The sequence below is a fragment of the Hypanus sabinus genome, chromosome 10 (assembly GCF_030144855.1).
Source record: "Hypanus sabinus isolate sHypSab1 chromosome 10, sHypSab1.hap1, whole genome shotgun sequence".
NCBI classification, from domain to species: domain Eukaryota; kingdom Metazoa; phylum Chordata; class Chondrichthyes; order Myliobatiformes; family Dasyatidae; genus Hypanus; species Hypanus sabinus.
This window is the reverse complement of record NC_082715.1, coordinates 131115637-131141761: the sequence shown is the minus strand read 5'-3', so window position 1 is coordinate 131141761 and position 26125 is coordinate 131115637. Positions and strand designations below refer to the sequence as shown.

The following is a 26125-nucleotide window of genomic DNA, read 5'->3' as shown; positions in this document are numbered from 1 at the left end:
GTAAGTTGTTCTCAACAGTTCACTGATTCTGCTGAGTTCTACAGATACAGAGAATATCCTCTTTTCTTCAGCACTTTTCATGTAGAAAATTATTTTAAGGTGCATTCAAAACTTCCAGTTAAATTGATGTGTTTTCATGATTTAATTTTAAACAACTGTTTGAAGCTACCCTCGTATTACAGTTTCCCCTTACCGCTCTCTTCATTTTCAAATGTTCTCACAAGATTTAAAAAAAACTGTTCAATTCTATTTAACATTTCCTTCGGTTAGTACCAAACTCTTGAAAGCAATTTTGTTCCAAACTGTCTTGTGCAGCCCTGGAGGACTCTTAATTGTGAAGTGATTTCTCATTTGAAAATTTTTGCATCAACTCAATGTTTTATAAGCTTAATGGTAACATGCTATCTGAATACTGCTTTAATTTGACTTTTATGACAAGCTACTTAGCCAAATTTTGTCAGAGTGATGGACTATCTTAGTACATTTTCAAAAGCTGTTTCTTTAGAAGAATTACTGATCGGTTCTCTTGCTCTTGTTTTGCATGCAAGAGAAACCTATGGTCCTTTCTTCTCATTGTAAACACATAGTATTAATGGATTTGGTCTGTCTGCATTGCCTCATTACTGGCTTAGGTCTCAATCACAGAAGTCTTTCAGTGTATGTAAATAAGGTAGAATCATCTACCTGAGAGTTAATATTCCAAGCTTTAAAGTGTATTATAAATTTAATATTTGTATTTACAGCATAACATCCTGTTCGTTTTTGATGGGCAAAAAGCTAAGCGAGCCCGGGCAGCTGTTTGATGTTGGCTTCAAGTGTTATTAATTTCATATTCCATTATTCTTTTCACTGTAGCACAAGTGAAGCTGATGTGGGGGCTGTCATGGATAAGCTATTTGATGAGCTGGCTCAGAAACAAAATGATAGTACGTAAGTTAATTTCTCTTGAAAGAGAATACATTTAGAACACAATGCCCAATCTCCACTGACCAATTAGTAAGTTCCATTGCTGTATACGGGTTGATGCCATATTCAAGTGGTTGTCATTGTATCAGTATTTTGTCTAATTTCTGTGTTGAATCATCCGCTATTATTCATGAAACCATGCATTTCCAAGGTATAAGGGATGAATTTTATAGTAATTATCCAGACAAGGCTGATTCTTTGTTCATGTTTCCATAGTAACAAGACCAAGGATTTTGAAAGTGCAAGGTAGAGAACTGAGATTGAGCAAAGCTTGTGGAACCATGGCAGACTGCACATTTGAAGAGCTATGTGATAAAGTGAGTATAGGCAAGTCTTAAGCTAAGGGTCTTGACTGTTTTATTTCAACTTTGATTTCCTCGATTACTGAGGCTGAGGTGACTACATCCACAAGATTAAATATCGTCAGGATGTTGAGGAAAGATAGCTTGTTTTAAATTGTCATGACTTTCAGTTTTTCAGAAAAGAAAGTGAGGAGATTCAGGTGCAAGGAAATAAAACTAGATTAATTCTTTTACATGATATGTTCTAATGTAACCGGATCTGTCCTACAGCAGTAAGAAACAGCTGATAATGCCTATTCTTTATTTCCCATCTTCCTACCCTTCCCAACTTAAAACTCTTGCAATCATACATGGTACATTACTTCTAGGTCCATTGCTTTCACAATTGAAATAAAATTATGCAGCATAAATATTGGGCGTTGAATAAACACTCTTCTATTTTAGAGGATGCCCCAAACCTCTGTTGCATAATTGTATACTCAGTTTACTGCTTTTTAAATGTACTGTATCTATCATGAAGCTTTAGATCTGATCAAGATTAAAGTTTATCTTTATTTCTCAAATGTATATTGAAACAGCTAAACATGCAAAAGTTTGGGCACCCCTGGTCAAAATTTCTGTTACTGTGAATAACATAGCAAGTAAAAGATGACCTGATTTCCAAAAGGCAGAAAGTTAAAGATGACACATTTCTTTAATATTTTAAGCAAGATTACTTTTTTTTATTTCCATCTTTTACAGTTTCAAAATAACAAAAAAGGAAAAGGGCCCGAAGCAAAAGTTTGGGCACCCTGCATGGTCAGTACTTAGTAACACCCCCTTTGGCAAGTATCACAGCTTGTAAACACTTTCTGTAGCCAGCTAAGAGTCTTTCAATTCTTGTTTGGGGGGGTTTTCGCCCATTCTTCCTTGCAAAAGACTTCTAGTTCTGTGAGATTCTTGGGCTGTCTTGCATGCATTGCTCTTTTGAGGTCTATCCACAGATTTTCAATTATGTTTAGGTCAGGGGTCTGTGAGGGCCATGACAAAACCTTCAGCTTGCGCCTCTTGAGGTAGTCCGTTGTGGATTTTGAGGTGTGTTTAGGATCATTTTCCTGTTGTAGAAGCCATCCTCTTCTCATCGTCAGCTTTTTTACAAACAGTGAGATGCCTGCTTCCAGAATTTGAAGGTATTTAATTTAATTCATTCTTCCCTCGACCAGTGCGATGTTCCCTGTGCCACTGGCTGCAACACAAGCCCAAAGCATGATTGATCCACCCCTGTGCTTAACAGTTGGAGAGGTGTTCTTTTCATGAAATTCTGCACCCTTTTTTCTCCAAACATACCTTTGCTCATTGCAGTCAAAAAGTTCTATTTTAACTTCATCAGTCCACAAGACTTGTTTTCAAAATGCATCAGGCTCGTTTAGATGTCCCTTTGCAAACTTCTGACACTGAATTTTGTGGTGAGGATGCAGGAAATGTTTTCTTCTGATGACTCTTCCATGAAGGTCATATTTGTGCAGGTGTCACTGCACAGTAGAACAGTGCACCACCACTCCAGAGTCTGATAAATCTTCCTGAAGATCTTTTGCAGTCAAATGGGGGTTTTAATTTGCCTTTCTCACAATCCTATGAGCAGTTGTCTCAGAAAGTTTTCTTGATCTACCAGACATCATCTTGATCTCCACCGTTCCTGTTAACTACCATTTATTCATTACATTACAAACTGAGGAAACAGCTACCTGAAAACGCTTTGCTATCTTCTTATAGTCTTCTCCTGCTTTGTGGGCATTTATTTTAATTTTCAGAGTGCTAGGCAGCTGCTTAGAGGAGCCCATGGCTGCTGATTGTTGGGACAAGATTTGAGGAGTCAGGGTATTTATAAAGCTTTGAAATTCGCATCACCTGGCCCTTCCTAATGATGATTGTGAACAAGCCATAGCCCTAACAAGCTAATTAAGGTCTGAGACCTTGGCAAAAGTTATCTGAGAGCTCAAATCTCTTGGGGTGCCCAAACTTTTGCATGGTGCTCCTTTCCCTTTTTTCACTCTAAAATTGTACAAAACAAAAATAATATACTAATCTTGCTTAAAATGTTGAAAAGAATGTTTCATCTTTAACTTTATGACTTTTAGAGATCAGTTCATCGTCTACTCACTTAACTATTCACAGTAACAGAAATTTTGACCGGGGTGCCCAAACTTTTGTATGCCACCTTACAGTGAAATGAATCATTGGCTTCAATGAGTAACAGTATCAGCTGGCAAGTGCCGTCCTGCTTCCAGCAGCAACAGAGCGTGCCCACAACTTACTGACATATGTCTTTTGAATGTGGGAGGAAACCAGAGCAACCAGAGGGAACTTACGGGGAGAACATACAAATTCTTACAGTGGTGGAAACTGAACCCTGCAACCAGTTCTGCAAAGTATTAGCCTAACCACCATGTTACCGTGCCATCTGTATGTTGGAAATAATACACTGAAGGTGGTTTATGTGTGTTGGAAGCTATTGGAAATGTCAAAGAAGAAAATGAAACTCTAAACTCTTAAAGGATTGGGATTGGATTATTATTGTCACGTGCTCAGGTGCAGTGAAAAGCATGCCTTGCATATTGTTCATACAGATCAAATCATTACACAGTGCAGCGAGGTAGAACAAGGTAAAAGGATAACAGAATGCAGAATAAAGGGTTACAGTTACAGAGAAAAGGCAGTGCGGATAAACAGTCAGGTGCGGGTCTGTAACAATGTGGATTGTGAGGTCAAGATTGTACCTTATTGTACATTTCTCTTGTCTTATAAGAGAAGGGCAGAAGCTGCCCTTGAGCCTGATCGGATGTGCTATCAGGCTTTTGTATCTTTTACCTGATAGAGGAGCGGGGAAGAGTGAACGTCTGTGGTGGGTGAGGTCCTTGATGTGCTGGCTGCTTTGTTGAGGTAGCAAGAAATAGACAGATATATTCATCACCACTTGTTTGATTTCAAAATGATTTTTATAGATTCCAATGCAATAAAACACTCATTTACCGTCAACACACACCAAATGCTGGTGGAGCACACCAGGCCAGGCAGCATCTATAGGGAGAAGCACAGTCGACGTTTTGGGCCGAGACCCTTCATCAAGAGTGAAGTAACATGGGATGGTCGAGGGGGGATAAGAAGTAGGGGGAGGGATAAAGTAGAGAGCTAGGAAGTGATAGGCTGGAGGGAAATGGGCTAGGGGAAGGTGGAGAATTATGGGAAATAAAAGAGAAAGAAAGGTAGGGCTGAGGGGAGATAATAGTGAGGGGGGAAAAAAGAGAAAGAGAACCAGACTAAAATAATAGATAGGGATGGGGGCAGGGGTATCAATGGAGGTCCGTGAGTGAGCCTTGAGAATGTCATTCTAGACTGAAAAGCAGAGAGGTTGGGTATGTTCAGTAATTCCTTTCCGTTTAGTAGTTTGTTCAAGTTGAAGCAATTTCCAGCCATCTTTGACCTGTCATTACACACTTCAACTCATTTTTAGGTGTTAAACAAGCAAGGGCCCAACGAGGAGGCCCTATAGCTCCATTGACAGGCAGAAGGGTTTAGTGGGAGTGTGTGCTGTATTTGGAGGTGGTATTGTTACCACAAGGGTAAGAAAATCTGCAGAAGCTGGAAATCCAAGCAACACATGCACAATGCTGGAGGAACTCAGCAGGCCAGGCAGCATCTATGGAAAAGAGTAAACAGTGGACATTTCCGGCTGAGAATCTTCATCGGGACTGGAAAAAAATATGATAAGTTAGAGCAAGAAAGTGGAAGGGAGTGGAGGAAGAAGTACAAGGTGGTAGGTAATAGGTAAATCCAGGAGAGGGAGAGGGAAGCTGGGAAGCTGATAGGTGAAAGAGATAAAGGGCTGGAGAAGGGGGAATCTGATAGGAGAGGGTAGAAGACCATGGAAGAAAGGGAAGATGGAGAAGCACCAGTGGGAAATGGGAATGGTGAAGGGGTGGGTGGGCAGTTACTGGAAGTTCAAGAAATTGATGTTCATGTCATCATCTTGGGGTGAGCATGGTAACGGGTCCTTGGGCTCAGTGTCTCCATGCTGACCAAGATTTAAGCTTGTCCTGTTTGTCCACATTTGGCTCATGTTCCTCTAAACCTTTCCTATCCATGTACTTGTCCAAGTGTCTTTTAAATGTTGTCAATGTATTTGCCTCGACCACTTCCTCTGGTAGATCATTTCCAGAAGTGCAACACCTTTTTTGTGAATATCTTGCCCCTTAGGAGGTTCAGGTTAAATTTTTCCCCCTCACCTTAAACCTATAATTTTTTATTCCCTTTCCCTGGGAGAAAGATTATGTGCATTCATCCTGTGTATGTATTGCGTTCATGAAATAAACCTCTGTAAGGCCACCCCTCATCCTCCTATTGTCCAGTGAATAAAGTCCTACCGTGTCTAGACATTCCTAGGGAAAGGGACTGTAGGGAGCTAGAAAGGACCTCCAGAGTGGTACTGATCGCTACCTGTGCCACATACCACTGAGGATAAGAATACGATGATTTGGCAGATGAATGTGTGACTGAAGAACTGATGTAGGAGGCAGGGTTTCAGATTTGAGGTTCATTGGGGTACAGTATCTTCTGGGGAAGGTATGACCTGCACGAAAGTGACGGGTCACACCTGAACTCGAGAGGGACCAACGTCCTTGACGGCAGGTTTGCTGAGCTTTAAACTAGGTTAGCGGGGGGAGGGGGGGGGTTAGGTCAGATTCAAGATCCAAGATTGTTTAATATCATTTCCAGTACAGTAGTGTAAAGGAGAACAAACTTATTACGCTGGACCTGATGCAGCACAATAAAAATATAATCGTATAAAGAACACAATGTTAATTTATGCATATAAATGCATAAGATAGCTTATGTACATAGATTGTTTGAATGTACATGAGGTGACTGACAGGAAACAATATAGTAGTGGTGGTGGGATGGGTTAGTGGGTGGAGGTGTTGGCTACCCTTACTGCTTGGGGAAAGTAACTGTTTTAGAGGCTGGTGTTCCTGGTGTAAATGCTACATGGTCCCCTCCCTAATGGGAGTGGGACAGACGGTCCATGAGCAGGATGTGTGAATCCTTTATGATGTTACTGGCCCTTTTCCAGCATCTTTCTATATACATGTCCTTGATGGCAGGTAAGCTGGAGCCAGTGCTTTGGGCAGTTTTGACCACCCATTGTAGAGCCTTCCCTGTCTGACACAGTGCAGTTTCTGTACCGAGCTGTGATGCAGCTTGTTAGGGTGCTCTCTACTACACATCTGTAGAAGGTCGTGAGTACTGGATGTGCAAAGCCCGGCTCTCTTCAACCTCCTCAGAAAGAAGACGAGCTAATGATCTTTCTTGTCTGAGCAGGATGTGTTTTGCAACTACGAGAGGTTGAGCGAGATGTGCACTCCCAAGAGCTTGAAACAGTTCACAGTTTCTTCTGCCGTGCCACCGATGTAAAGAGGAGTGTGGCTGGTGCAAGTTCTCATGAAATTGATAACCATGTCCCTTGTTTTGTTGACATTGAGAAAGAGATTATTTGCTTGGCACCAGGCCTCAAGCTCTTCCACCAACTCGCTGTAGACCATCTCATCGTTGTTTCTGATGAGTCCAGCAGTTGATGGAGCAGTTGGTATAAAAGTAGGTGCAGTGTATAGAGGGACTGTAAGTAGGTAGTGGATAGGGCATGCGTACAGTTTTTTGAAATGTGTCTAAGGGGAGAAGTATGAGGAACAAGGGTGAAGAACTCAGTATGTTTCATAGTACATGAGACTACGACATTGTAACCATTACAGAGACTTGGGTGTTACATAGGGAGGAGGTTCAGAGGCTTGTCGAATGGTGTATGAACAATAATCCGAGTCTCAGCGTGGACAAGACAAAAGAGGTGATTGTGGACATGAGGCGGGTTGATGATTCTGCATTGCACAGCAACACCTCTGCTGTGGAGAGAGTGAAGAGCACAGAGTTCCTCGGTATGTGCAAAACAGACAATCTAACCTGGACCCACAGCACCTCCTCATTGGTCAAGATGGCACAGCAGTGTCTACACTTTCTGAGGAGACTGAGGTGTGCAAACCCCCTTCTAACAGTTTTCTACGGGAGCGCCATTGAGAATGTCCTGTCCGGCTGCATCATTGTGAGGTACAGAAGCTGCAAGACGTCTGGCCACAGGACCCTTCAGAGGATAGTAAAAACCATCAAGGGGATCACTGGAGTCACCCTCCCCACCTATTTGCAACACTTACTGGGAGTGTTGTATATGAAGGGACTGAAGCATTGTTGAGGATCCCAACCACCCATCTCACAATCTTTGACCCACTACAGTCAGAAATGAGGTACAGGAGCATCAGCATTTGGACTGCCAGACTGGATAACAGCTTCTTCCTCTCAGGCTCTGCGAGTATTGAACAACCATCGAAGTTTCGTAACTAGAACAGCCGTACTGATGACCTGTGCTGCGCGTTTCACATCCATTTTGAATTATATTTTATTAACTTAATTGTAGTAATATTTTGTTTTATGTGCTGTGTGTGATATATGCATTGGTGCACCATGGTCCAAAGGTACATTGTTTCATTTGGTCATATGTATGTATAGTCAGACGGCAGTAAAATTAAGTTTAATGGTAGACCCCTTATTAGCATTGAGGTACAAAGGGATCTTGGGTTCTAGGTCCATAGTTTAGTGAAAGAGGCAACACTGGTGTTCAGGTTGATAAGGAAGTTGTACGACATGTTTGTCTTCATTGGAAGGAGTATTTTGTTTAAGGGCAAGGAAGCTATGCTGCAGTGAAATAAAACTTCAGTCACACTGCTGTTGGAGTATTGCATGCAGTCCTGGTCGGCCTGTTATAGGAAGGATAAAGAGAGGGTGCAGAAGAGGTTTACCTGGATTAGAGGGTATGATTAAGAAGGAAAGTTTGGATAAACTTGGTTTGTTCTCCCTAGAGCTTCAGATGCTGATGGGAGACCTGATAGAGGTTTTTAAAAATTATGAGAGATGGAGAGATGGCATAGGCAGTCAGAATCTTTTCCCCAGAGTACAAACGTAGAAATGGGACAGGCCTTTACATATAAAGGAAGGAAGTTTAAGACAATGTGAGCAGCAAGTAATTTTAAACAGAGAGTGATGGGTGCCTGGAATAGGTTGCCTGGGGTAGGGGAGGAAGCAAGCAGCTTGGTGGAATTTAAGAGGCTTTTAGTTACATGAGGGAAATGGAGGGTTATGGATGATACACAGGAAGAGATCTTTTAGTATAAATTGGCATCAAGATTCGCACTGCATTGTGGTCTGAATGGTTTCACAAATGCTGTATTGTTCTCTGTTCTATTAGAACAGTTTTAAGGAAAGGCTATCAACCAGAAATTATAATTATGTTTTTGTTTTGTGATGTTTGATCTACAGACTATTTCCAGCATTTTCTGTTTTAATGATGCTGGAGGTCATTGGTTTAATAATGTAAATCTTATTTCTGTTTTGGGAATTTTCAGATTGATAATGTAAGTGTAGTCACTGATTCTAAGGAGAAAAGGGAATGGCCCTTCATCAGCTTCTTGTCATTCTCCTGTTGATGATAGCTACAGGGCTCCTGGCAACTGATTGTCAAAACACGGGGCAAATATAATGTATACTTGAAAAATAAATACCTCAGATCCTGGAATTTCAAGAAGAAACCCAAAATCTTGGAAATACTGAGCAAGACAGAAATACAATCAATAGTTTGATACGGCTTGATGATTTCTTTATTAGAACATTTTTGATGAAAAGCTTTCAACCGTAAAATTTTAAAATGAAAAATGTTAGCCATTTCTTTCTCTTCAGATTCAGCCTTACTTGGATGTTTTCAGCATTTGGATTAGTATCTGTTTGACTGGGTGTTGATAGAGTGGCACTGAACTGGCCAGCTCTATGGGAAATGCAGCACAAATATGAAGGTGGTGTTTGGCACACGTGCCTTCATCTTTTGGGCACTGAGTACAAGAGTCAGAACATGTTAAATTGTACAAGATGTTGAAGAGACTGTACTTGGAGCAGTATGGGCAGTTCAGGTCACCTAGATTCACAAGCATGTTATAACAGGAGTTGGAGGGCTTCAATTATAAAGAAGACTGGATAGGCTGGTCAACACACACAAAAATGCTGGATGAACTCAGCAGGCTAGGCAGCATCTATGGAAAAGAGTACAGTCGACGTTTCGGGCCAAAACCCCTTCAGCAGGACTGGAAAACCTGAGGAGTGGATTTAAAAGGTGGGGAGAGGGAAGAGAGAAACAACAGGTAATAGGTGAAACCTGAAGGGGGAGGGGTGAAGTAAAAAGCTGGGACATTGATTAGTGAAGGAGAACTTTGAGGCCTTCCTGATGGAGGATTGATTTGTATAAGGACATCTGCTCTCAGGATGAGGCTTTTCATTCCAGAACGAAGGAGATGTCCTCCTTTTCCAAAGAACGGGGTTTCCCTTCCTCCACCATCAACACTGCCCTCACCTGCATCTCTTCCATTTAACACACATCTGCTATTACCCCATCCTCCCACCACCCTACCAGGGAGAGGGTTCCTCTTGTCCTCACCAGCCTCCACATCCAGCACATAATTCTTGGGAATTTCCACCAGCCTTTCTGAGATATGGGGCCCACAACTGTTGACAATGCTCCAAGTGCAGCCTGACTAGTGTCTTATAAAGCCTCTGCCTTATCTTCTTGCTTTTATATTCTATTGCCCTTGAAATGAATGCCAACATTGCATTTGCTTTCTTTACCACAGACTCGACCTGCAAATTAACCTTTTGGGAGTCTTGCACAAAGGCTAAGTCCCTTTGCACCTCTGATGTTTGAATTTTCTCCCTATTTAAATAATAGTCTGCACTTTTATTTCTTCTACCAAAATGCCTTATTATACATTTCCCAGCACTGTATTCCATCTGTCCCGTTTTTGCCCATTCTTCTGATTTGTTGAAGTCCTTCTGCAATCGCATTGCTTTCTCAGCTCTACCTACATCTCCACCTATATTTGTACCATCTGCAAACTTTGTCACAAAGCCATCAATTCCATTATCTAAATCACTGACAAACAACATGAGAAGTAGCAGTCCCAATCCTGACCCCTGAGGAACACCACCAGCCAACCAGAAAAGGTCCCTTTCATTCCCACTTGCTCCCTATTTTAATTCCACTTCCCATTCCCATTCCAATAGTTTTATCCATGGCCTCCTCCACTGTTGTGATGAGGTGACATTTAGGTTGGAGGAACAACACCTTACATTCTGCCTGGGTAGCTTCCAACCTGATGGCATGAACACCAATTTCTCAAACTTCTGATAATGATGCCCCTTTCCTTCACCATTTTCCACCCCCTTCCTTCTCCTTACCCTCCCTCTGGTGCTCCTCCCCCTTTTCTTTCTTCCATGCCCTTCTGTCTCTTTCACCAATCAACTTCCCAGCTCTTTACTTCATCCTTCCCCCTTCAGATTTCATCTATCACCTGGTGCCTCTCTCTCCCCCGTCCCTCCCACCTTTTAAATCTACTCCTCAGCTTTTCTTCTCCAGTCCTGCCGAAGGATTTCGGCTCGAAACATTGACTGTACTTTTTTTCCATAGATGCTGTCCGGCCTTCTGAGTTCCTCCAACATTTTGTGCGTGTTGCTTGGATTTCCAGCATCTGCATATTTTCGCTTGTTTGTGATTGGATAGGCTGGGGCTTTTTTTCTGTCATCTTACTTCCCAATTTCCCTGTGTATTTTGAAAGATTACTAAGTAACCAGATTGCTGGAAATCTGATGCGGCTGATTTCAAAGCACCTACAGAATGGTGCACTTTGTGTATATAAAACCCCACAGCATCTCTCTCTGCCTGGAATAGCTAATGCAGTCAAACAAAAGGTTCAACTTCCTACTGAGCAGGGCAGAATCTGTTCAGTGTAGGAAAATAATAATCCTGAAACTGAGATGATGCTCCTGGAGCATGCAGTAAATCATTCCACTCTGGTGGATTTCTGCAAAATAAATAAAGCAGCTATCGGCAAGGAACAAAGGAATGACTCTGCCATCCCAACTGAAGTGGGCTGAAGATGAAAAGCCAAAGCTGTTGCATTGTATGTTTCTATTTTCACGCGCTGGCATCGTAAAGAAAACAACCTTTTATCCATAGTAAGAACAGCATTTAAAGCTTTGTGAGTTAGTTCTCTTTTTATTACTTTTCCGGCGATTCAGTAGATTTTTTTTTCATCTGACAACTGACAAACAATCTCTGTTTCCCTGCAGCTCCAGTGATCTGTATTGGTGAGTTTGTGTAGTGTACTTAAGAGGCTTGTTGTTTAATAAATATTAATTGAGAAAATACAAGTACAGAAAGAAGTCATATTATGGAGTAACAAACAACCTGCTGGAAGAACTGAGTGGAGCAAGCAGCATCTGTGGGAGGGAAAGGGATCATCATTGTATTTATCAAAGTCCCAAATCAGAACTGAACCATTGATAATTTCCCACCACAGATGCTGGTTGATCTGCTGAGTTCTCTTAGCAGATTCTTTATTGCTCCAGACTCCCAACATCTGCAATTTTGTTGTGACTCTATATTCTGGAACACCTTATAAGGTGTTCCAAAATAACTCTAGTATCCTTTGAGGTTTAGTTAGGATTGCGTTGTGAGGAACCTATTTCTGCACAGCAAGGATCCACCAAATGGAAATTGACATTGATTGGGGTTTCGTGTTGCTTGAAATATAAACATCAACCAGGACACCAAGGAGAGGTCCCATGCTGTGGAATTTTTGCATAGGGTAAATAGAATCTCAGTTTTAACATCTGAAAGTTTGAATGTCCGGTACTGCATATAAGTTATGCACTGTGATGGAGCATTTAACAGTTTCCCAGTTATAATGAAGGCTCATGGAACCCAAATTGTGAACTGCTTCTCCTTCTGCAGATTCTACTTGACTACTGAGTTTCCAGTTTTGTTATGGCGACAAAGTGGCACCAGTTAAGTGTATTCATGGAGTCAATCATCTGCTCACTAATTATGCTGATGTGAAGTAATTACAAAATGCCATAACATGCAACAGATCGGCTCACTTGATATATTTGCTATCTCTAAGTTATGGATAATGGTACAAAAGTCTAATGATAACTGTGTACACTACAAATTATCAGGCTCAAATGGCAGATTTAAGGATATATAGAAACGTACGTCAAAAGAAAATTTAAAAGCTTTAGCATCTGGAAATCTAGCACAAAACTGGAACAACTTTGTAGTCAGGAAACTGGTTAACTGAACAAGAAGCAGTTAATGTTTCAGATTCCAGGACCCTTCATTAGAACTGGGAAAGAGAGAAAACAAGCAAGTTTAAAGATTAGCCTTATTGTTTACATACATTGAAACGTCAAAACATACAGTGAAATGCATTGTTTGTGTCGAGGGTGTGCTGGGGGAAGCTCATCAGTGTTGCTGTACTTCGGGTGCCAACAACCTACTAACCCTAACTTGTACATTTTTGGAATGTAGGAGGAAACCCATGTGGTTTTCAGAATGAGTGAAGAGAGTGAAGAGCAAAGGGAATATTGAGAATTTCAATGAACAGAATGAGAATTTCAGGTTGTATATTGTATAATTCTCTGATATTAAATGGAACTATTGAATATGTTTGATAGATTGAGTCCAAATGGCTTAATGGAGACAAGCACCAGTATGCTAAGCTTGTTTACCTGTGTATCTGGCAGAGGGTAGCAAGCCAGCTGTTCAAATAAAATCAAAAAAACTGCGCCCACATGGATGACAGACAGAAATGGCCAGTTCTGATACAGCCAAAAAGAGCAAATTACCTCAAGTTGCAGTATTTGTAATTGAGACTGGTAGGCTCGGTGTGTGAGGATGGGCAAAGAGTTGTTGTTCATCAAACTTGCAGTGGGTTTTGTTGTAACACTGTAAGAGGCCAGAGACCGATAGGCCTTAGTGATTGCAAGATGGGGAATTAAAGTGGTAGGCAGGGTCACTCCAGATTACTGAATGCAAAACAAAATAAATTCATCATCTGTAAATTGCCCTCATTGCCCCACTCTCATGTCCTGAAGGCTGTTTTATTTAATTGCTTTGTGAAAGACCCATCCTCAAAAACTGAAGAGTGACTTCAACTCATTTATGCTAAATCAGTGTTGTAAAACCTGTTAATTAAAACTTCTTCTGTTATATGTGTTGATTATACAGGACTAAGATGTTTCACTGAATCATAATTTCACATGTTGTAGGGAAATCCTGGCTTATTTTGGTGATTTTAATCTAAATTTGTCCTAATACTAATAAAACTAATACTATTCCCAGAATTTGATAGAAATACCAAAATTAGCTACAAGCCGGTATTTTTAAAGTACCATTCTGTTGAAGATAGTTTTGGCAAGACTTGCGTTGGGTTTTGGATAGTAAAGGTTGATAGCATCCTCATTGCAAGGTTACTGTGTCTCCTAGTTTCATCTTCCCACCTCATTGGATCCCACTGCACTGTTATAAACACTAAAGCCCTACCCACCAGTTCCACATTCACTCAATTCTCCATGAACCCATTTTTTTGCCTACCAATTGCCAGCCTTTTTTCTTCATCCATTGTATCACCTTGCCTGATCTCATGATATGGCTATGTATACATCAGCCATGGCCAAATCGGCATCCTTCCCTCACTACTGAAACAAGAGCCAGATTTCCAGCATTAAAAATGAAAACTCATTATGATGAAGGAATATGCCTGTAATTTATCATTCCTCTCCATATTTGTGCCTGTCTCACCAAGTACAGTATTGTGCAGAAGTCTTTTAGGCACATATATATAGCTATGGTGCATAAGGCTTTTGCATAGTACTGTAGTAATTTTATATATTACACTGTACTGCTTCCACAAAAACAAAACCAATTTCATGGTATATGTGAAAGCTGATAAAATTGATTCTGAAATTTGTCTGTTGTGGACTGAGAGTGGTAAGGGGACAGAGAGAGGGGAATCATGGTTGGGAAAAGGGGAAGGGAGAGGAGAGGGAGTGGGGACCACCAGAGAGAAATTCTGTAATGATCAGTAAACCAATTGTTTGGAATCAAATTACCTTGCCTGGTGTCTCAGGGCTGGGTGTGTCTGCACCCATACCAATCTCCCCTAGCCCTGCAGCTCCTTCTCTGCCACCTGTCCCACACCCCTCCCATGGCACTGCCCCCTCACCATTCCCAGCATTCCTTGCTTCCAACAGATTTACAAACTCGCTGTCCACTCTATGTTGAAAAATATAGCACTGTGCAAAGGTCTTATGCACCCTAGCTATACATACTGGATGTGTCCATGTCCAGTACTGTATGTCCAGAATGTTCTGTAGTACTTTAAAGTTTGATTTTCTTTTGCAAGTTTCTTGTCTTTGAGATGCAGAATTTGCCTCTGGAGTGTGCCTTCAATGAGATTAGAGAATTTCAAACACATTCCCAGTTGGTTTGTTCTGTCAGATCTTGTTGTATTGCTGGGAAGATCATCTGCGAGCAGAAAAAAAAAATCTCATTTTCCCCACGGATTTCATAGTTTAATGATTAAAAACCAAAACTGTTCAAGTAAAAAGGGAAAAGCAAACTTTCTTATGTATTATGATTTTTATCTTGTAGCAGCCCAGAGTTTCATCCTTAATATTCGGTCCTTTCTGGAGGATTGGGGTACCTTTTTGTCCCAAACACATTAGCGAAAATTGCTACCAGTTTGAAAATTGTATCTGATGAGGTCATGTAGATTGGAGCAGATAGGCTTAGAAAAGTGTACGCTGGGACAGTGTTATGGCTGGAAGCCAGACCCCACTCTCTCCCCACCCTCCACCTCCTTTCAGATGAAGTATAATCCCTGGCCATTGGTGGGCCCCATGATGATCTATTGCTTACCTGTTTTTGGTGGAAGCCAATCACAAAATGCATCTGCTTATGTAGTGAGGATAAAGCTGAAAATAATGTCACTGAATGGAAGTTGCATCGTTCCAAGCATACTGTAATGTGCTTCTCTTTCTAAATTGCAGCCTCTTGGAGCAAGTGACTACCTGGAGATTGCCAAGCATTTTGACACCGTGTTCATCAGGAACATACCAATGCTCACTTTAGCAAAGAAGACTCAAGCAAGACGCTTCATTACTCTTATTGATGCCTTTTATGATCATAAGGTTGGATTTCATTAGATGTTGCTTGAAATAACGTTGGTGAAACTCCATGATTTTCTGGATCTTTGCCTGTACAATCATGAGCAAGCTTTTATCTTGAAATAAAGTACAAGAGAACAATGAAAGATGTAAATTTGAAGATGTCACACATCCATTTAATCTAACAACAAACTCATTTTCAGCGTTCGCTTTTAGTGTTAGCTCTGCATTTCCAAGAGTTCAGGGTTCCAGGAGTTTTTTGTACTTGTCCAGACATAATTCTATTACCTGGAATTTTTAGGTTCTGATTAGGAAATTTCCCTCTTTTTACCACTTGGCTTGATCTCTAGCAAATGGTCTGCTCAGCACCTTACAGAAAGAAGGAGGGGTATTTTCAGCACTGCTCCTAATCTTGAGCTGGTATTATATCCAGGGAATCCATGTGAAATTTAGTTAATTATATGCAATTACAACTAAAACTCTGAATCAGGTTTATTAACACTATCTAATATGACAGGAAATTTGTTTGTGGTGACAGTATAGTGCAAAGACGTAAAGTTACTATAAATTACAAAAGGAGAAGAGGGCACGACCTGGATGGTGTGGGTCCTTAATGATGGATACCACCTTCTTAAAGCATCACCTTTTGAAGGCGTCCTCAGTGGTGAGAAGGTTGTCTCTGTGATGGAATTGCCTGAATCTAATACCTAGTGCAGCCCCTTGCAGCCCCCATACCAGGCTGTGATGTAACTAGTTAGAATGCAATTAGAAAAGTAGAATGCTGGCCTGCCTTCTTCATGATTGGATGATTTAGAATGCTGGCATGCCTGTTTCATGATTGGATCAATGTGTTGCTGAGATCCTTGGGGATATTGGTACCCAAGAATTTAAAGCTGCTTAATCTTTCAACACTGACCCCTCAATGAGCCACGGTGTGTGCTCTCCTGACTTCCCCTTCCTGAAGTCCCCAATCAATTCCTTGGTCTTGCTGAGGTTGAGTGAAAGGTTGTTGTTGTGACACCACTCATCCAGCTGATCTTTCTCACTCCTGTATGCCTCCTCCTTGTCATTGGAGACTTTATAGGCATCCATTAGTCTCAAGAGACCATGGATTTGCACCTTGGAAAGTTTCCAGGCAGGGTTGTATGGGAGACCTATGCTGCAAATCCCCCCTCTCCACGCCACCGATGTTGTCCAAGGGAAGGCCAACAGCCCATACAGCTTGACACCAATGTCATCGTAGAGCAGTGTGTGGTTTAGTGCCTTGCTCAAGGGCACAACACGCTGCCTCAGCTGAGGCTCGAACTAGCGACCTTCAGATCACTAGACCAATGCCTTAACCACTTGGCCATGCGCCAACAACAGTAGTATCATCTGCAAATTTACAAACGGTATTTGAGCTTGCTTAGTCATGAGCGTAGCGAGAGTAGAGCTGCTGTCTAAGAACACATCCTTGAGGTGCACTTGTGTTGATTGTTAGTGGGGAGGTAATGTTATTACCAATCTGTACTGACGTCAAGCAGTCAGTTGCAGAGGGATTACAGAGAGCCAGATTTTGAAGCTTCAGTCAGTAATGACGAAATGATGGTGTTGAACGCTAAGCTTCAATCGATAAGCAGCAGCCTGATGTATGTTTTGCTGTTGTCCAGTGTCTCCAAAGCCAAGTGGAGAGCCAGTGAGATTGCACCTGCTGTAGGCCTGTTGTGGCGGTCGGTCAGGTCTTCGTTCAGGCAGGAGTTAATTCCAGCTATAACCACTTTGTTAAAAAAAAAGTTAATCATTAGTAATAATGACCACAAAACTACTGAATCGGTATAAAACCCCCCCTAAGTTCACCTCAGAGGAGGAAAAATTCCATCTTCATCCAGTCTGACCTACTTGTGACTCCAAAGTCACCCAGCAAAGTGGATAAAACTTACGTGGCCTCCACTTTAACCGAGTCACCCACTCAGTCCAGAGCAGCCAGGATTGGGCAGTAAGTGCTGGACTAGGTAATGAAAATAAACCATGAATTCCTTATGGGAAAAATGTTTACTTATGGAAGATGGCATATAGATTTGTAACTATTATTTAGGCAGTGGGTAGTATTTTGAATGTTATAAATTTTTTTATGATCAAGTGAAAACCATCTGATTCCATTGAGTTGTAAAACATGCTTTTAATTTATTAAAGGTCAGGGTGATTTGCTTAGCTGAAATGCCTTTGGAAAATATATTTGTTCAAAAGGATCATGACAGTCAAGAGGATGAGGCCAGAGTGTTCATCGACGACCTAGAATTGAATCATGTGAGTAGTGTGCTTTATAATTTTCCCTTTCTAAGATGTTAAGAGTATCTCTGTTTGGGTGACATCATGGAGCAGCAGATTGCAATCTACTGATCTACATTTTTTTTGTATAAATTCAGGATGAGACCTGCAGCCAAGCTACTGTGGAGTGGTTTCATTAGGTTGCAAATTCAACATCATTACTGGATTCACAGCGAAGAATCTCAGTGATCATGTCATACAATATAAATCCATTGTTTTAAATTAATGTATTCATCATTTAAATATTTAATTTCATAATTTTTGTCACAGATTATACTTTATAAAATTTTTCAGTCAGGGCCATGCAATAAGCTGCTGTATAGTCTAGAGAAACTTAATGCACTTCTTAGTATTACTGAAACCATTGGAATAAAAAGGAAATCAAGTGAATGATTTGTCTTAAGAGCAGGAACTGAAAAGCAAACTGTAGGTGGGAAATTAGAGGATTTGGAAGCTTTTTAAAACCAACAGAAAGCAATAAGGAGAGAGAAGATGAAATATAAAGGTAAACTAGCCAATAATATAAAAGAGGCAAAGGTTTCTTCAGATATGTAAAGAGTAAAAGAGAGTCAAGCATAGACATCGAACTGCTGCAAAATAACATTGGAGAGGTAGTAATGGGGGATGAACTGAATCAGTACTTTGCTTTAGTCTTCACTATGGATGATAGAAGTATACTAGAAATTTGAGAGTCAGCGGCAGAAGTAAGTGTAGTCACTATTGCAAAGGAGAAGGTTCTTGGGAAGGTCTGAAGTTGGATAAGTCACCCGGATCAGCTGGACTTCAACCCAAGGTTGTGAAAGAGGTAGCCGAAGAGATTATGGAGGCTTCAAAAGTGATCTGTAAAGAATTAGTTGATTCTGGAATAGTTCCAGAAGACTGGAAAATCACAAATGTCACTCCTTCCTTTATGAAGGGAGGGAGGCAAAGGACAGGAAATTTAAAAGCCAGTTACCTTCACTTCAGTGGTTGTAAGGTGTTTAAGTCCCTTATTAAGGATGTGGTTTTTGGACTACTTGGAGGCACGTGATAAAATAGGGCAAAGCCAGCATGGTTTCCTTCACAGGAAACCTTGCCTGATAGATCTGTTGGAACTTCTTGAGGAAATTACAGATGGGATTGACAAAGTAGAGTCAGTGGATGTTGTTTACTTGGATTTTCAGAAGGCCTTTGACAAGGTGCTGCACTTGAGGCTGCTAAATAGCTTGAGATCCATGGTACAACAGGAAAGATGGACGGAAGATCGGTTGACTGGCTGAAGGCAAGAGTGGGAGTAGTGGGCCTTTTCTGCTTGGCTGCTGGTGACTGGTGGTGTTCCACAAGGGTCAGTGTTGGGTTTGCTACTTTTCACATTATATGTTAATGATCTGGATGATGGAATTGGGTAGCTTCGTGGCCAAGTTTGTGGATGATACGAAGATGGGTGGAGGGTCAGGTAGCATCAACAAGCTGGGAGTTTGCAGAAGAACTTTGACAGAGAGGAGAAAGGACAAAGAAGTGGCAGGTGGAGTATTGTATATAATCATGTACTTTGGAAGAACAATAAAGGCATATATTATTTTCTAACTGGGGAATGAATTCAGAAATCAGAAGTGCAAAGGTATTTGGGAGGACTCCTTAAAGTTTAACTTGCTTGTTAAGCCTATGGTAAGGAAGGCAAATACAATGTTAGCAATCATTTCAAGAGGATAATAATATAAAGTAAGGATGTAATACTGAGGCTTTATAAGACATTGATCAGACCACATTTGAAGTATTGTGAGCAGTTTTGGGCTCCATATCTAAGAAAGGATGTGCTGGCATTGGAGATTGTCCAGAGGAAGTTCATGAGAATGTCCCTGGGATTGAAAGGGTTAATGTATGAGGAGGATTTGATATACTCACTGGAGTTATAGAAGAAGTGGGGGGGGATTTCATTGAAACCTACCAAATATTGAAAGGCCTGGATAGAGTGAACTTGCAAGGGATGTTTCTAATAGTGGGAGAGACTAGGTGCAGAGGGAACTGCCTCAGACAAGAAGGGTGTCCCTTCAGAACAAAGAGGAGGAGGACTTTATTTAGCCAGAAGATGATGAATCTGTGGAATTCATTGCTACGGATTATTGTAGAGTCTGTCATTGAGAATGTCTAAAGCAGAGGTTGGTAGCGTTCTTGATCAGTGGTCCCCAACCACCGGGCTGCGAGGAAACGATATGATTTGGCGATATGAAACGATATGAGTCAGCTGCATCTTTCCTCATTCTCTGTCATGCCCACTGTTGAACTTAAACGCACGCGAGGTCATCAGTCGTCTAAACGCAGTGATACCCTCACGCCAGAGATCACTGGTTGGCCTTGGGCGGCCGGCGAGAAGTGCCGTTGCTACTGGCCTGGAGCGCGGACAGATGAGCGCGAATTATCACTATATTCATGCAAGGAAAATATGTGCTGTGTGTTTAATATTAAATTTGTTAGATAAATCCTTTTAGAAACAAAATTGAGTGTATTAGCCACTTATAAGTGACTCATAGTTGACGTATCACCTATATTCCGGTCGTGATTAACATCCCCCCCGTCAGCCAGTCCGCAAAAATCCATTCTAGATTGGGTATTGAGCAATGAGGAAGGGTTAGTTAGCAATCCTGTCGTGCGAGGCCCCTTGGGTAAGAGTGACCATAATATGGTGGAATTCTTCATTAAGATGGAGAGTGACATAGTTAATTCAGAAACAAAGATTCTGAACTTAAAGAAAGGTAACTGAAGGTATGAGACGTGAATTAGCTAAGATAGACTGGCAAATGATACTTAAAGGGTTGACGGTGGATATGCAATGGCAAGCATTTAAAGATCTCATGGATGAACTACAATAATTGTTCATCCCAGATTTGGCAAAAGAATAAACCAGGGAAGGTAGTACACCCGTGGCTGACAAGGGAAATTAGGGATAGTATCAATTTCAAAGAAGAAACATATAAATTAGCAAAAAAAAAGCAGCACACCTGAGGACTGGGAGAAATTCAGAGACCAGCAGAGGAGGACAAAGGGCTTAATTAGGAAAGGGAAAAAAGATTATGAGAGAAAGCTGGCAGGGAACATAAAAACTGACTGTAAAAGCTTTTATAGATACGTGAAAAGAAAAAGATTGGTCAAGACAGATGTAGGTCCTTTACAGTCAGAAACAGGTGAATTGATCATAGGGAACAAAGACATGGCAAACCAGTTGAATAACTACTTTGGTTCTGTCTTCACTAAGGAGGACATAAATAATCTTCCGGAAATAGTAAGGGACCGAGGGTCTAGTGAGATGGAGGAACTGAGGGAAATACATGTTAGTTGGGAAGTGGTGTTAGGTAAATTGAAGGGATTAAAGGCAGATAAATCCCCAGGGCCAGATGGTCTGCATCCCAGAGTGGTTAAGGAAGTAGCCCAAGAAATAGTGGATGCATTAGTGATAATTTTTCAAAACTCCTTAGATTCTGGATTAGTTCCTAAGGATTGGAAGGTGGCTAATGTAACCCCACTTTTTAAAAAAGGAGGGAGAGGGAAACTGGGGAATTATAGACCGGTTAGTCTGACATCGGTGGTGGGGAAAATGCTGGAGTCGGTTATCAAAGATGTGATAACAGCACATTTGGAAAGAGGTGAAATCATCGGACAAAGTCAGCATGGATTTGTGAAAGGAAAATCATGTCTGACGAATCTTATAGAATTTTTTGAAGATGTAACTAATAGAGTGGATAGGGGAGAGCCAGTGGATGTGATATATTTAGATTTTCAAAAGGCTTTTGACAAGGTCCCACACAGGAGATTAGTGTGCAAACTTAAAGCACACGGTATTGGGGGTATGGTTTTGATGTGGATAGAGAATTGGTTGGCAGACAGGAAGCAAAGAGTGGGAGTAAACAGGACCTTTTCAGAATGGCAGGCAGTGACTAGTGGGGTACCGCAAGGCTCAGTGCTAGGACCCCAGTTGTTTACAATATATATTTATGATTTAGACGAGGGAATTAAATGCGGCATCTCCAAGTTTGCGGATGACACGAAGCTGGGCGGCGGTGTTAGCTGTGAGGAGGACGCTAAGAGGATGCAAGGTGACTTGGATAGGTTAGGTGAGTGGGCAAATTCATGGCAGATGCAATTTAATGTGGGTAAATGTGAGGTTATCCACTTTGGTTGCAAGAACAGGAAAACAGATTATTATCTGAATGGTGGCTGATTAGGAAAAGGGGAGATGCAATGAGACCTGGATGTCATTGTACACCAGTCATTGAAGGTGGGCATGCAGGTACAGCAGGCAGTGAAAAAGGCAAATGGTATGTTGGCATTCATAGCAAAAGTATTTGAGTACAGGAGCGGGGAGGTTCTACTGCAGTTGTACAAGGCCTTGGTGAGACTGCACCTAGAATATTGTGTGCAGTTTTGGTCCCCTAATCTGAGGAAAGACATTCTTGCCATAGAGGGAGTACAGAGAAGGTTCACCAGATTGATTCCTGGGCTGGCAGGACTTTCATATGAAAAAAGACTGGATCGACTAGGCTTATACTCACTGGAATTTAGAAGATTGAGGGGGGATCTTATTGAAACGTATAAAATTCTAAAGGGATTGGACAGGCTAGATCAGGGGTCAGCAACCTTTACCACTGAAAGAGCCACTTGGACCCGTTTCCCACAGAAAGGAAAACACTGGGAGCCGCAAAACCTGTTTGACATTTAAAATGAAATAACACTGCATACAACGTTTTGTTTTGCCTTTATGCTATGTATAAACAAACTATAATGTGTTGCATTTATGAAATTGATGAACTCCTGCAGAGAAAACGAAATTACATTTCTGCATGCAACAAAAACATTTTGACCTCCGAAAAAAAGACGTTGGGTTGAAGGTTACTTTTAAGTAAAATACTCAACGTCTATTTGAGTCCTTCTTGCATTTATGAAAAACGCCAAACTTAAATTTGCCGCCAGCAGCAAACCAAAAATAACGTCAGCCAGCTGTCAACCTGAAAAATAAAAGGACTATTTCACTGAACAATGAAAACATATGAATATACGTAAAATAATAGGCAATTAAAATATTTATCATCCTTGTTCAGGTTGACTCACACCTGACAATGCAGTCGTATTCAGTAGGGATGGATCGATGCTTAGGGGAGTGACCAGGAAGGATAATGTGTTTTTTTCCTCTCTGAACTCACAGAAGCGTTTCCCAAACGATGTTTGCATTGCGATGATTGCAGAATGTAAATACCCCGAATTTATCATGTCGTGACCTTGTTTGAACTCTCTCAAATTGGGGAAGTGAGACAATGTGCCTTTCTGTAAATCTCTGGCAAGCAACGTCAACTTGCGCTCGAATGCCAAAACATCCTCCAACATGTGCAGGGCTGTACGTCCTTACCCCGTTGAAGAGCTGTGTTCAGCGTGTTCAGGTGCGCTGTCATGTCTACCATGAAGTGTAGCTTTTCCAGCCACTCTGGCTGTTCCAGCTCAGGACAAGGTGAGCCCTTTGCTGCCCAGGAAAGTTTTCACTTCTTCCAGACACGCGACAAAGCGTTTCAGCACCTCCCCTCTGGACAGCCAGCGATAAAAACACGTTGTAGCGGTGTGCTACACGCAGTCAGTAAACTGCAGTCAAAGATAGCTTTAATCGAACTAAACAGCCTTGCTTTTAAGCCTCCCTCAACCCGCCCCCCATGGGCGCGGATGCTCCAAAAGACACGTACTCACAAACCCCCGTAGCCTATCTCCCTTAGCCTGAACGCTGGCTAATTGTGAGCCGGTTCGGATGTGTCAGGAAATGGGTCGCCACAAAGTCTTATTTAGATTGTACAAGATCACCATAATCTTCAAATTTAGATTTACATTTCAAAAACTAACAAACTAACATAAAATACATTTTAATTAAATACTGACCATGTAGCGGTGTGCTACACGCAGCGCTAAAATTACGACACGGAGTCGGTAACTGCAGTCGAAGGAAAAAACTTTATTCGAAATCTTCAGCCTCACTTTTAAGCCTCCCTCAACCTGCCCCCCATGGCGCAGAGGCTCCAAAGCTCTGTGCTCGCAAACCCCCGTAGGCTATCTAATTGTGAGTCGGTTCGGATGTGCCAGGAAAAGGGTCGCCACAACCAATTATTTCCCAAAGCAACAGGGAGCCGCAGCACAGACGTAAAAGAGCCACATGCGGCTCCGGAGCCGCGGGTTGCCGACCCCCGGGCTAGATGCAGGAAGATTGTTTCCGATGTTGGGGAAGTCCAGAATGAGGGGTCACAGTTTAAGGATAAAGGGAAAGCCTTTTAGGACTGAGATGAGGAAAAACTTCTTCACACAGAGAGTGGTGAATCTGTGGAATTCTCTGCCACCCACAGGAAACAGTTGAAGCCGGTTCATTGGCTATATTTAAGAGGAAGTTAGATATGACCCTTGTGGCTAAAGGGATCGGAGGTATGGAGAGAAAGTAGGTACAGGGTTCTGAGTTGGATGATCAGCCATGATCATACTGAATGGCGGTGCAGGCTCAAAGGGCCAAATAGCCTACTCCTGCACCTATTTTCTATGTTTCTATGTTTCTAAGAATATTGTCAATATAAAACCGGCCCACGGTGCAAAGAAGGTGGTGACCCCTGTTCTTGATCAGTCAGGGTGTCAAAATTTTCAGTGAGAAGGCTAAAAAATGGGGTTGAGAGGGAAAACTAATCATGGCGGAGCAGACTCAATGGGTTGAATGACATGATTCTGCTCTGATGTTTTATGGTCTTATAGTTTTTCAGAATGTAGGAATGTATGTACAGGTTGAGCAACGCTTGTAATTAATTTAGATCACTTTGTAGAGATCTATTTTCACGTTGACACAAAACAATCTTTTTCTATTAATCAGTTTCACAAACGCCAAATTAAATCTACTGTGATTCAATGTTGTAAAACAATAAAACATGAAAACTTCCAGGAAGGGGTGGGGCTGAATACATTATGCACATATGTATTTCTATATAATATCCTTAATGGTTTTGTACATGAAACAATCATTTGTACATTGAACCATCAGAAAGGTAAGTTATCACTACTCGGTCACCTGGGTGGACAGTCACTGGCTGTTTGAGGTTGCTACCATTCTTGACTCTGATTTGATGTGCTATCGGAAAACAGCAGTCTTTGTCCTGCACATGTTCATCGCACATACTGTATGTACTGATGCAGTTGCTAGCATGCTAAATTTTCATCAGCGATGATCTTGGCAAATTCTCTACATTTGAAAAGGTCCTTCATGGTAGATTAATTCAGAAGATAAAGATACATGGGATCTAGGGTCAATTGCAAGTTTGGATTCAGAACTGGCTTGCCCAGAGCCAACAGAAAGTAGAGATGAAAGGTTGGTGTTTTGGCTGGAAGTCCATGACCAGTGATGTTCCACAAAGATCAGTGCTGGGACCTCTGTTGATGCCATATATATCAATAATTCGGATGACCGTGTAGATGGGCTGATTACCATGTTTGTCAATGACACCAAGATTGGTGGAGTTGTGGACAGTGCAAAGGACTATCAAAGAATATAGCAGGATATAGATCAGTTACAGATATGGACAGAGAAGTGGTAGATGGAGTTTAGTCCAGCAAGTATGAAATGTTGAACTTTGGGAAGTCAAGTAAAAGAGAAAGTATACAGTTAATAGTAGGCCCCTTAACAGCACTGAGGCACAGAGCGATGTCGGGGTCCATCTCCATAGTTCACTGAAGGTGGATGGGGAGATAAAGAAGTTATATATATACATGTCTTCATTGGTCGAGGTGCTCAGTATAAGATTAAGAAAGTCATGCTGCAGCTATATGAAACTTTAGCCAGACTGCTGCTGGAGCACTCTGTGCATTTTTGGTCGCCTCCCATTATAGGAGGGTGCAAAAGAGGTTTACCAGGATGCTGTCTGGATTAAAAGGTATGAGCTATCTGGAAATGTTGGACAATCTTGGGTTTTTCTCCCCAGAGCATTGAAAGCTGAGGGAGGATCTGATATATGTTTTTGAGAGGCTAAGATAGGGCAGACAGTCAATGCCTTTTCCTGGATTCGAAATGTCAAGGACCAGAAGACAAACTTCTAAGTCTAGAGGAAGGAAGCTGAAAGGGCCAGTTTTTTTAGACAGAGAAGGGTAGGTGCCTGGAATAGGTTACCAGCGATTGTGGTGGCAGGTTGGTGCGGTTTAGATAGACAAATGGATAAGAACGGAATGGAGGGATCTGGATGATACAGAGGAGGAGGTCATTTAGTAAAAAATGATATCAAGGTTATCGCAGCATCATGGGCTGAATGGCATGTGCATTGTGGTGCTGTTCTCTGTTTGATACATCTTCAGTTTCTTTCTGTCTTCTGCCCATTGATATTGCAAACTCTAAAGATGTGCCTGGTATCGGCACAGTTTTCTGAATATTTATTGTATCTGTACTATTC

At 41.5% G+C, this 26125-nt stretch overlaps 1 protein-coding gene across 1 annotated transcript in view; it reads left to right on the top strand.

Moving 5' to 3' along the window:
- The window catches only part of afg1lb (AFG1 like ATPase b), a 157763-nt gene that overhangs the window by 130583 nt on the left and 1055 nt on the right, over positions 1 to 26125 (top strand). The window contains exons 9-12 of the mRNA XM_059982993.1: positions 856 to 926; positions 1183 to 1283; positions 15279 to 15419; positions 17568 to 17681. Of these exons, the coding sequence (XP_059838976.1) occupies positions 856 to 926; positions 1183 to 1283; positions 15279 to 15419; positions 17568 to 17681 (427 nt within the window). The remainder of the gene's footprint in view (positions 1 to 855; positions 927 to 1182; positions 1284 to 15278; positions 15420 to 17567; positions 17682 to 26125) is intronic.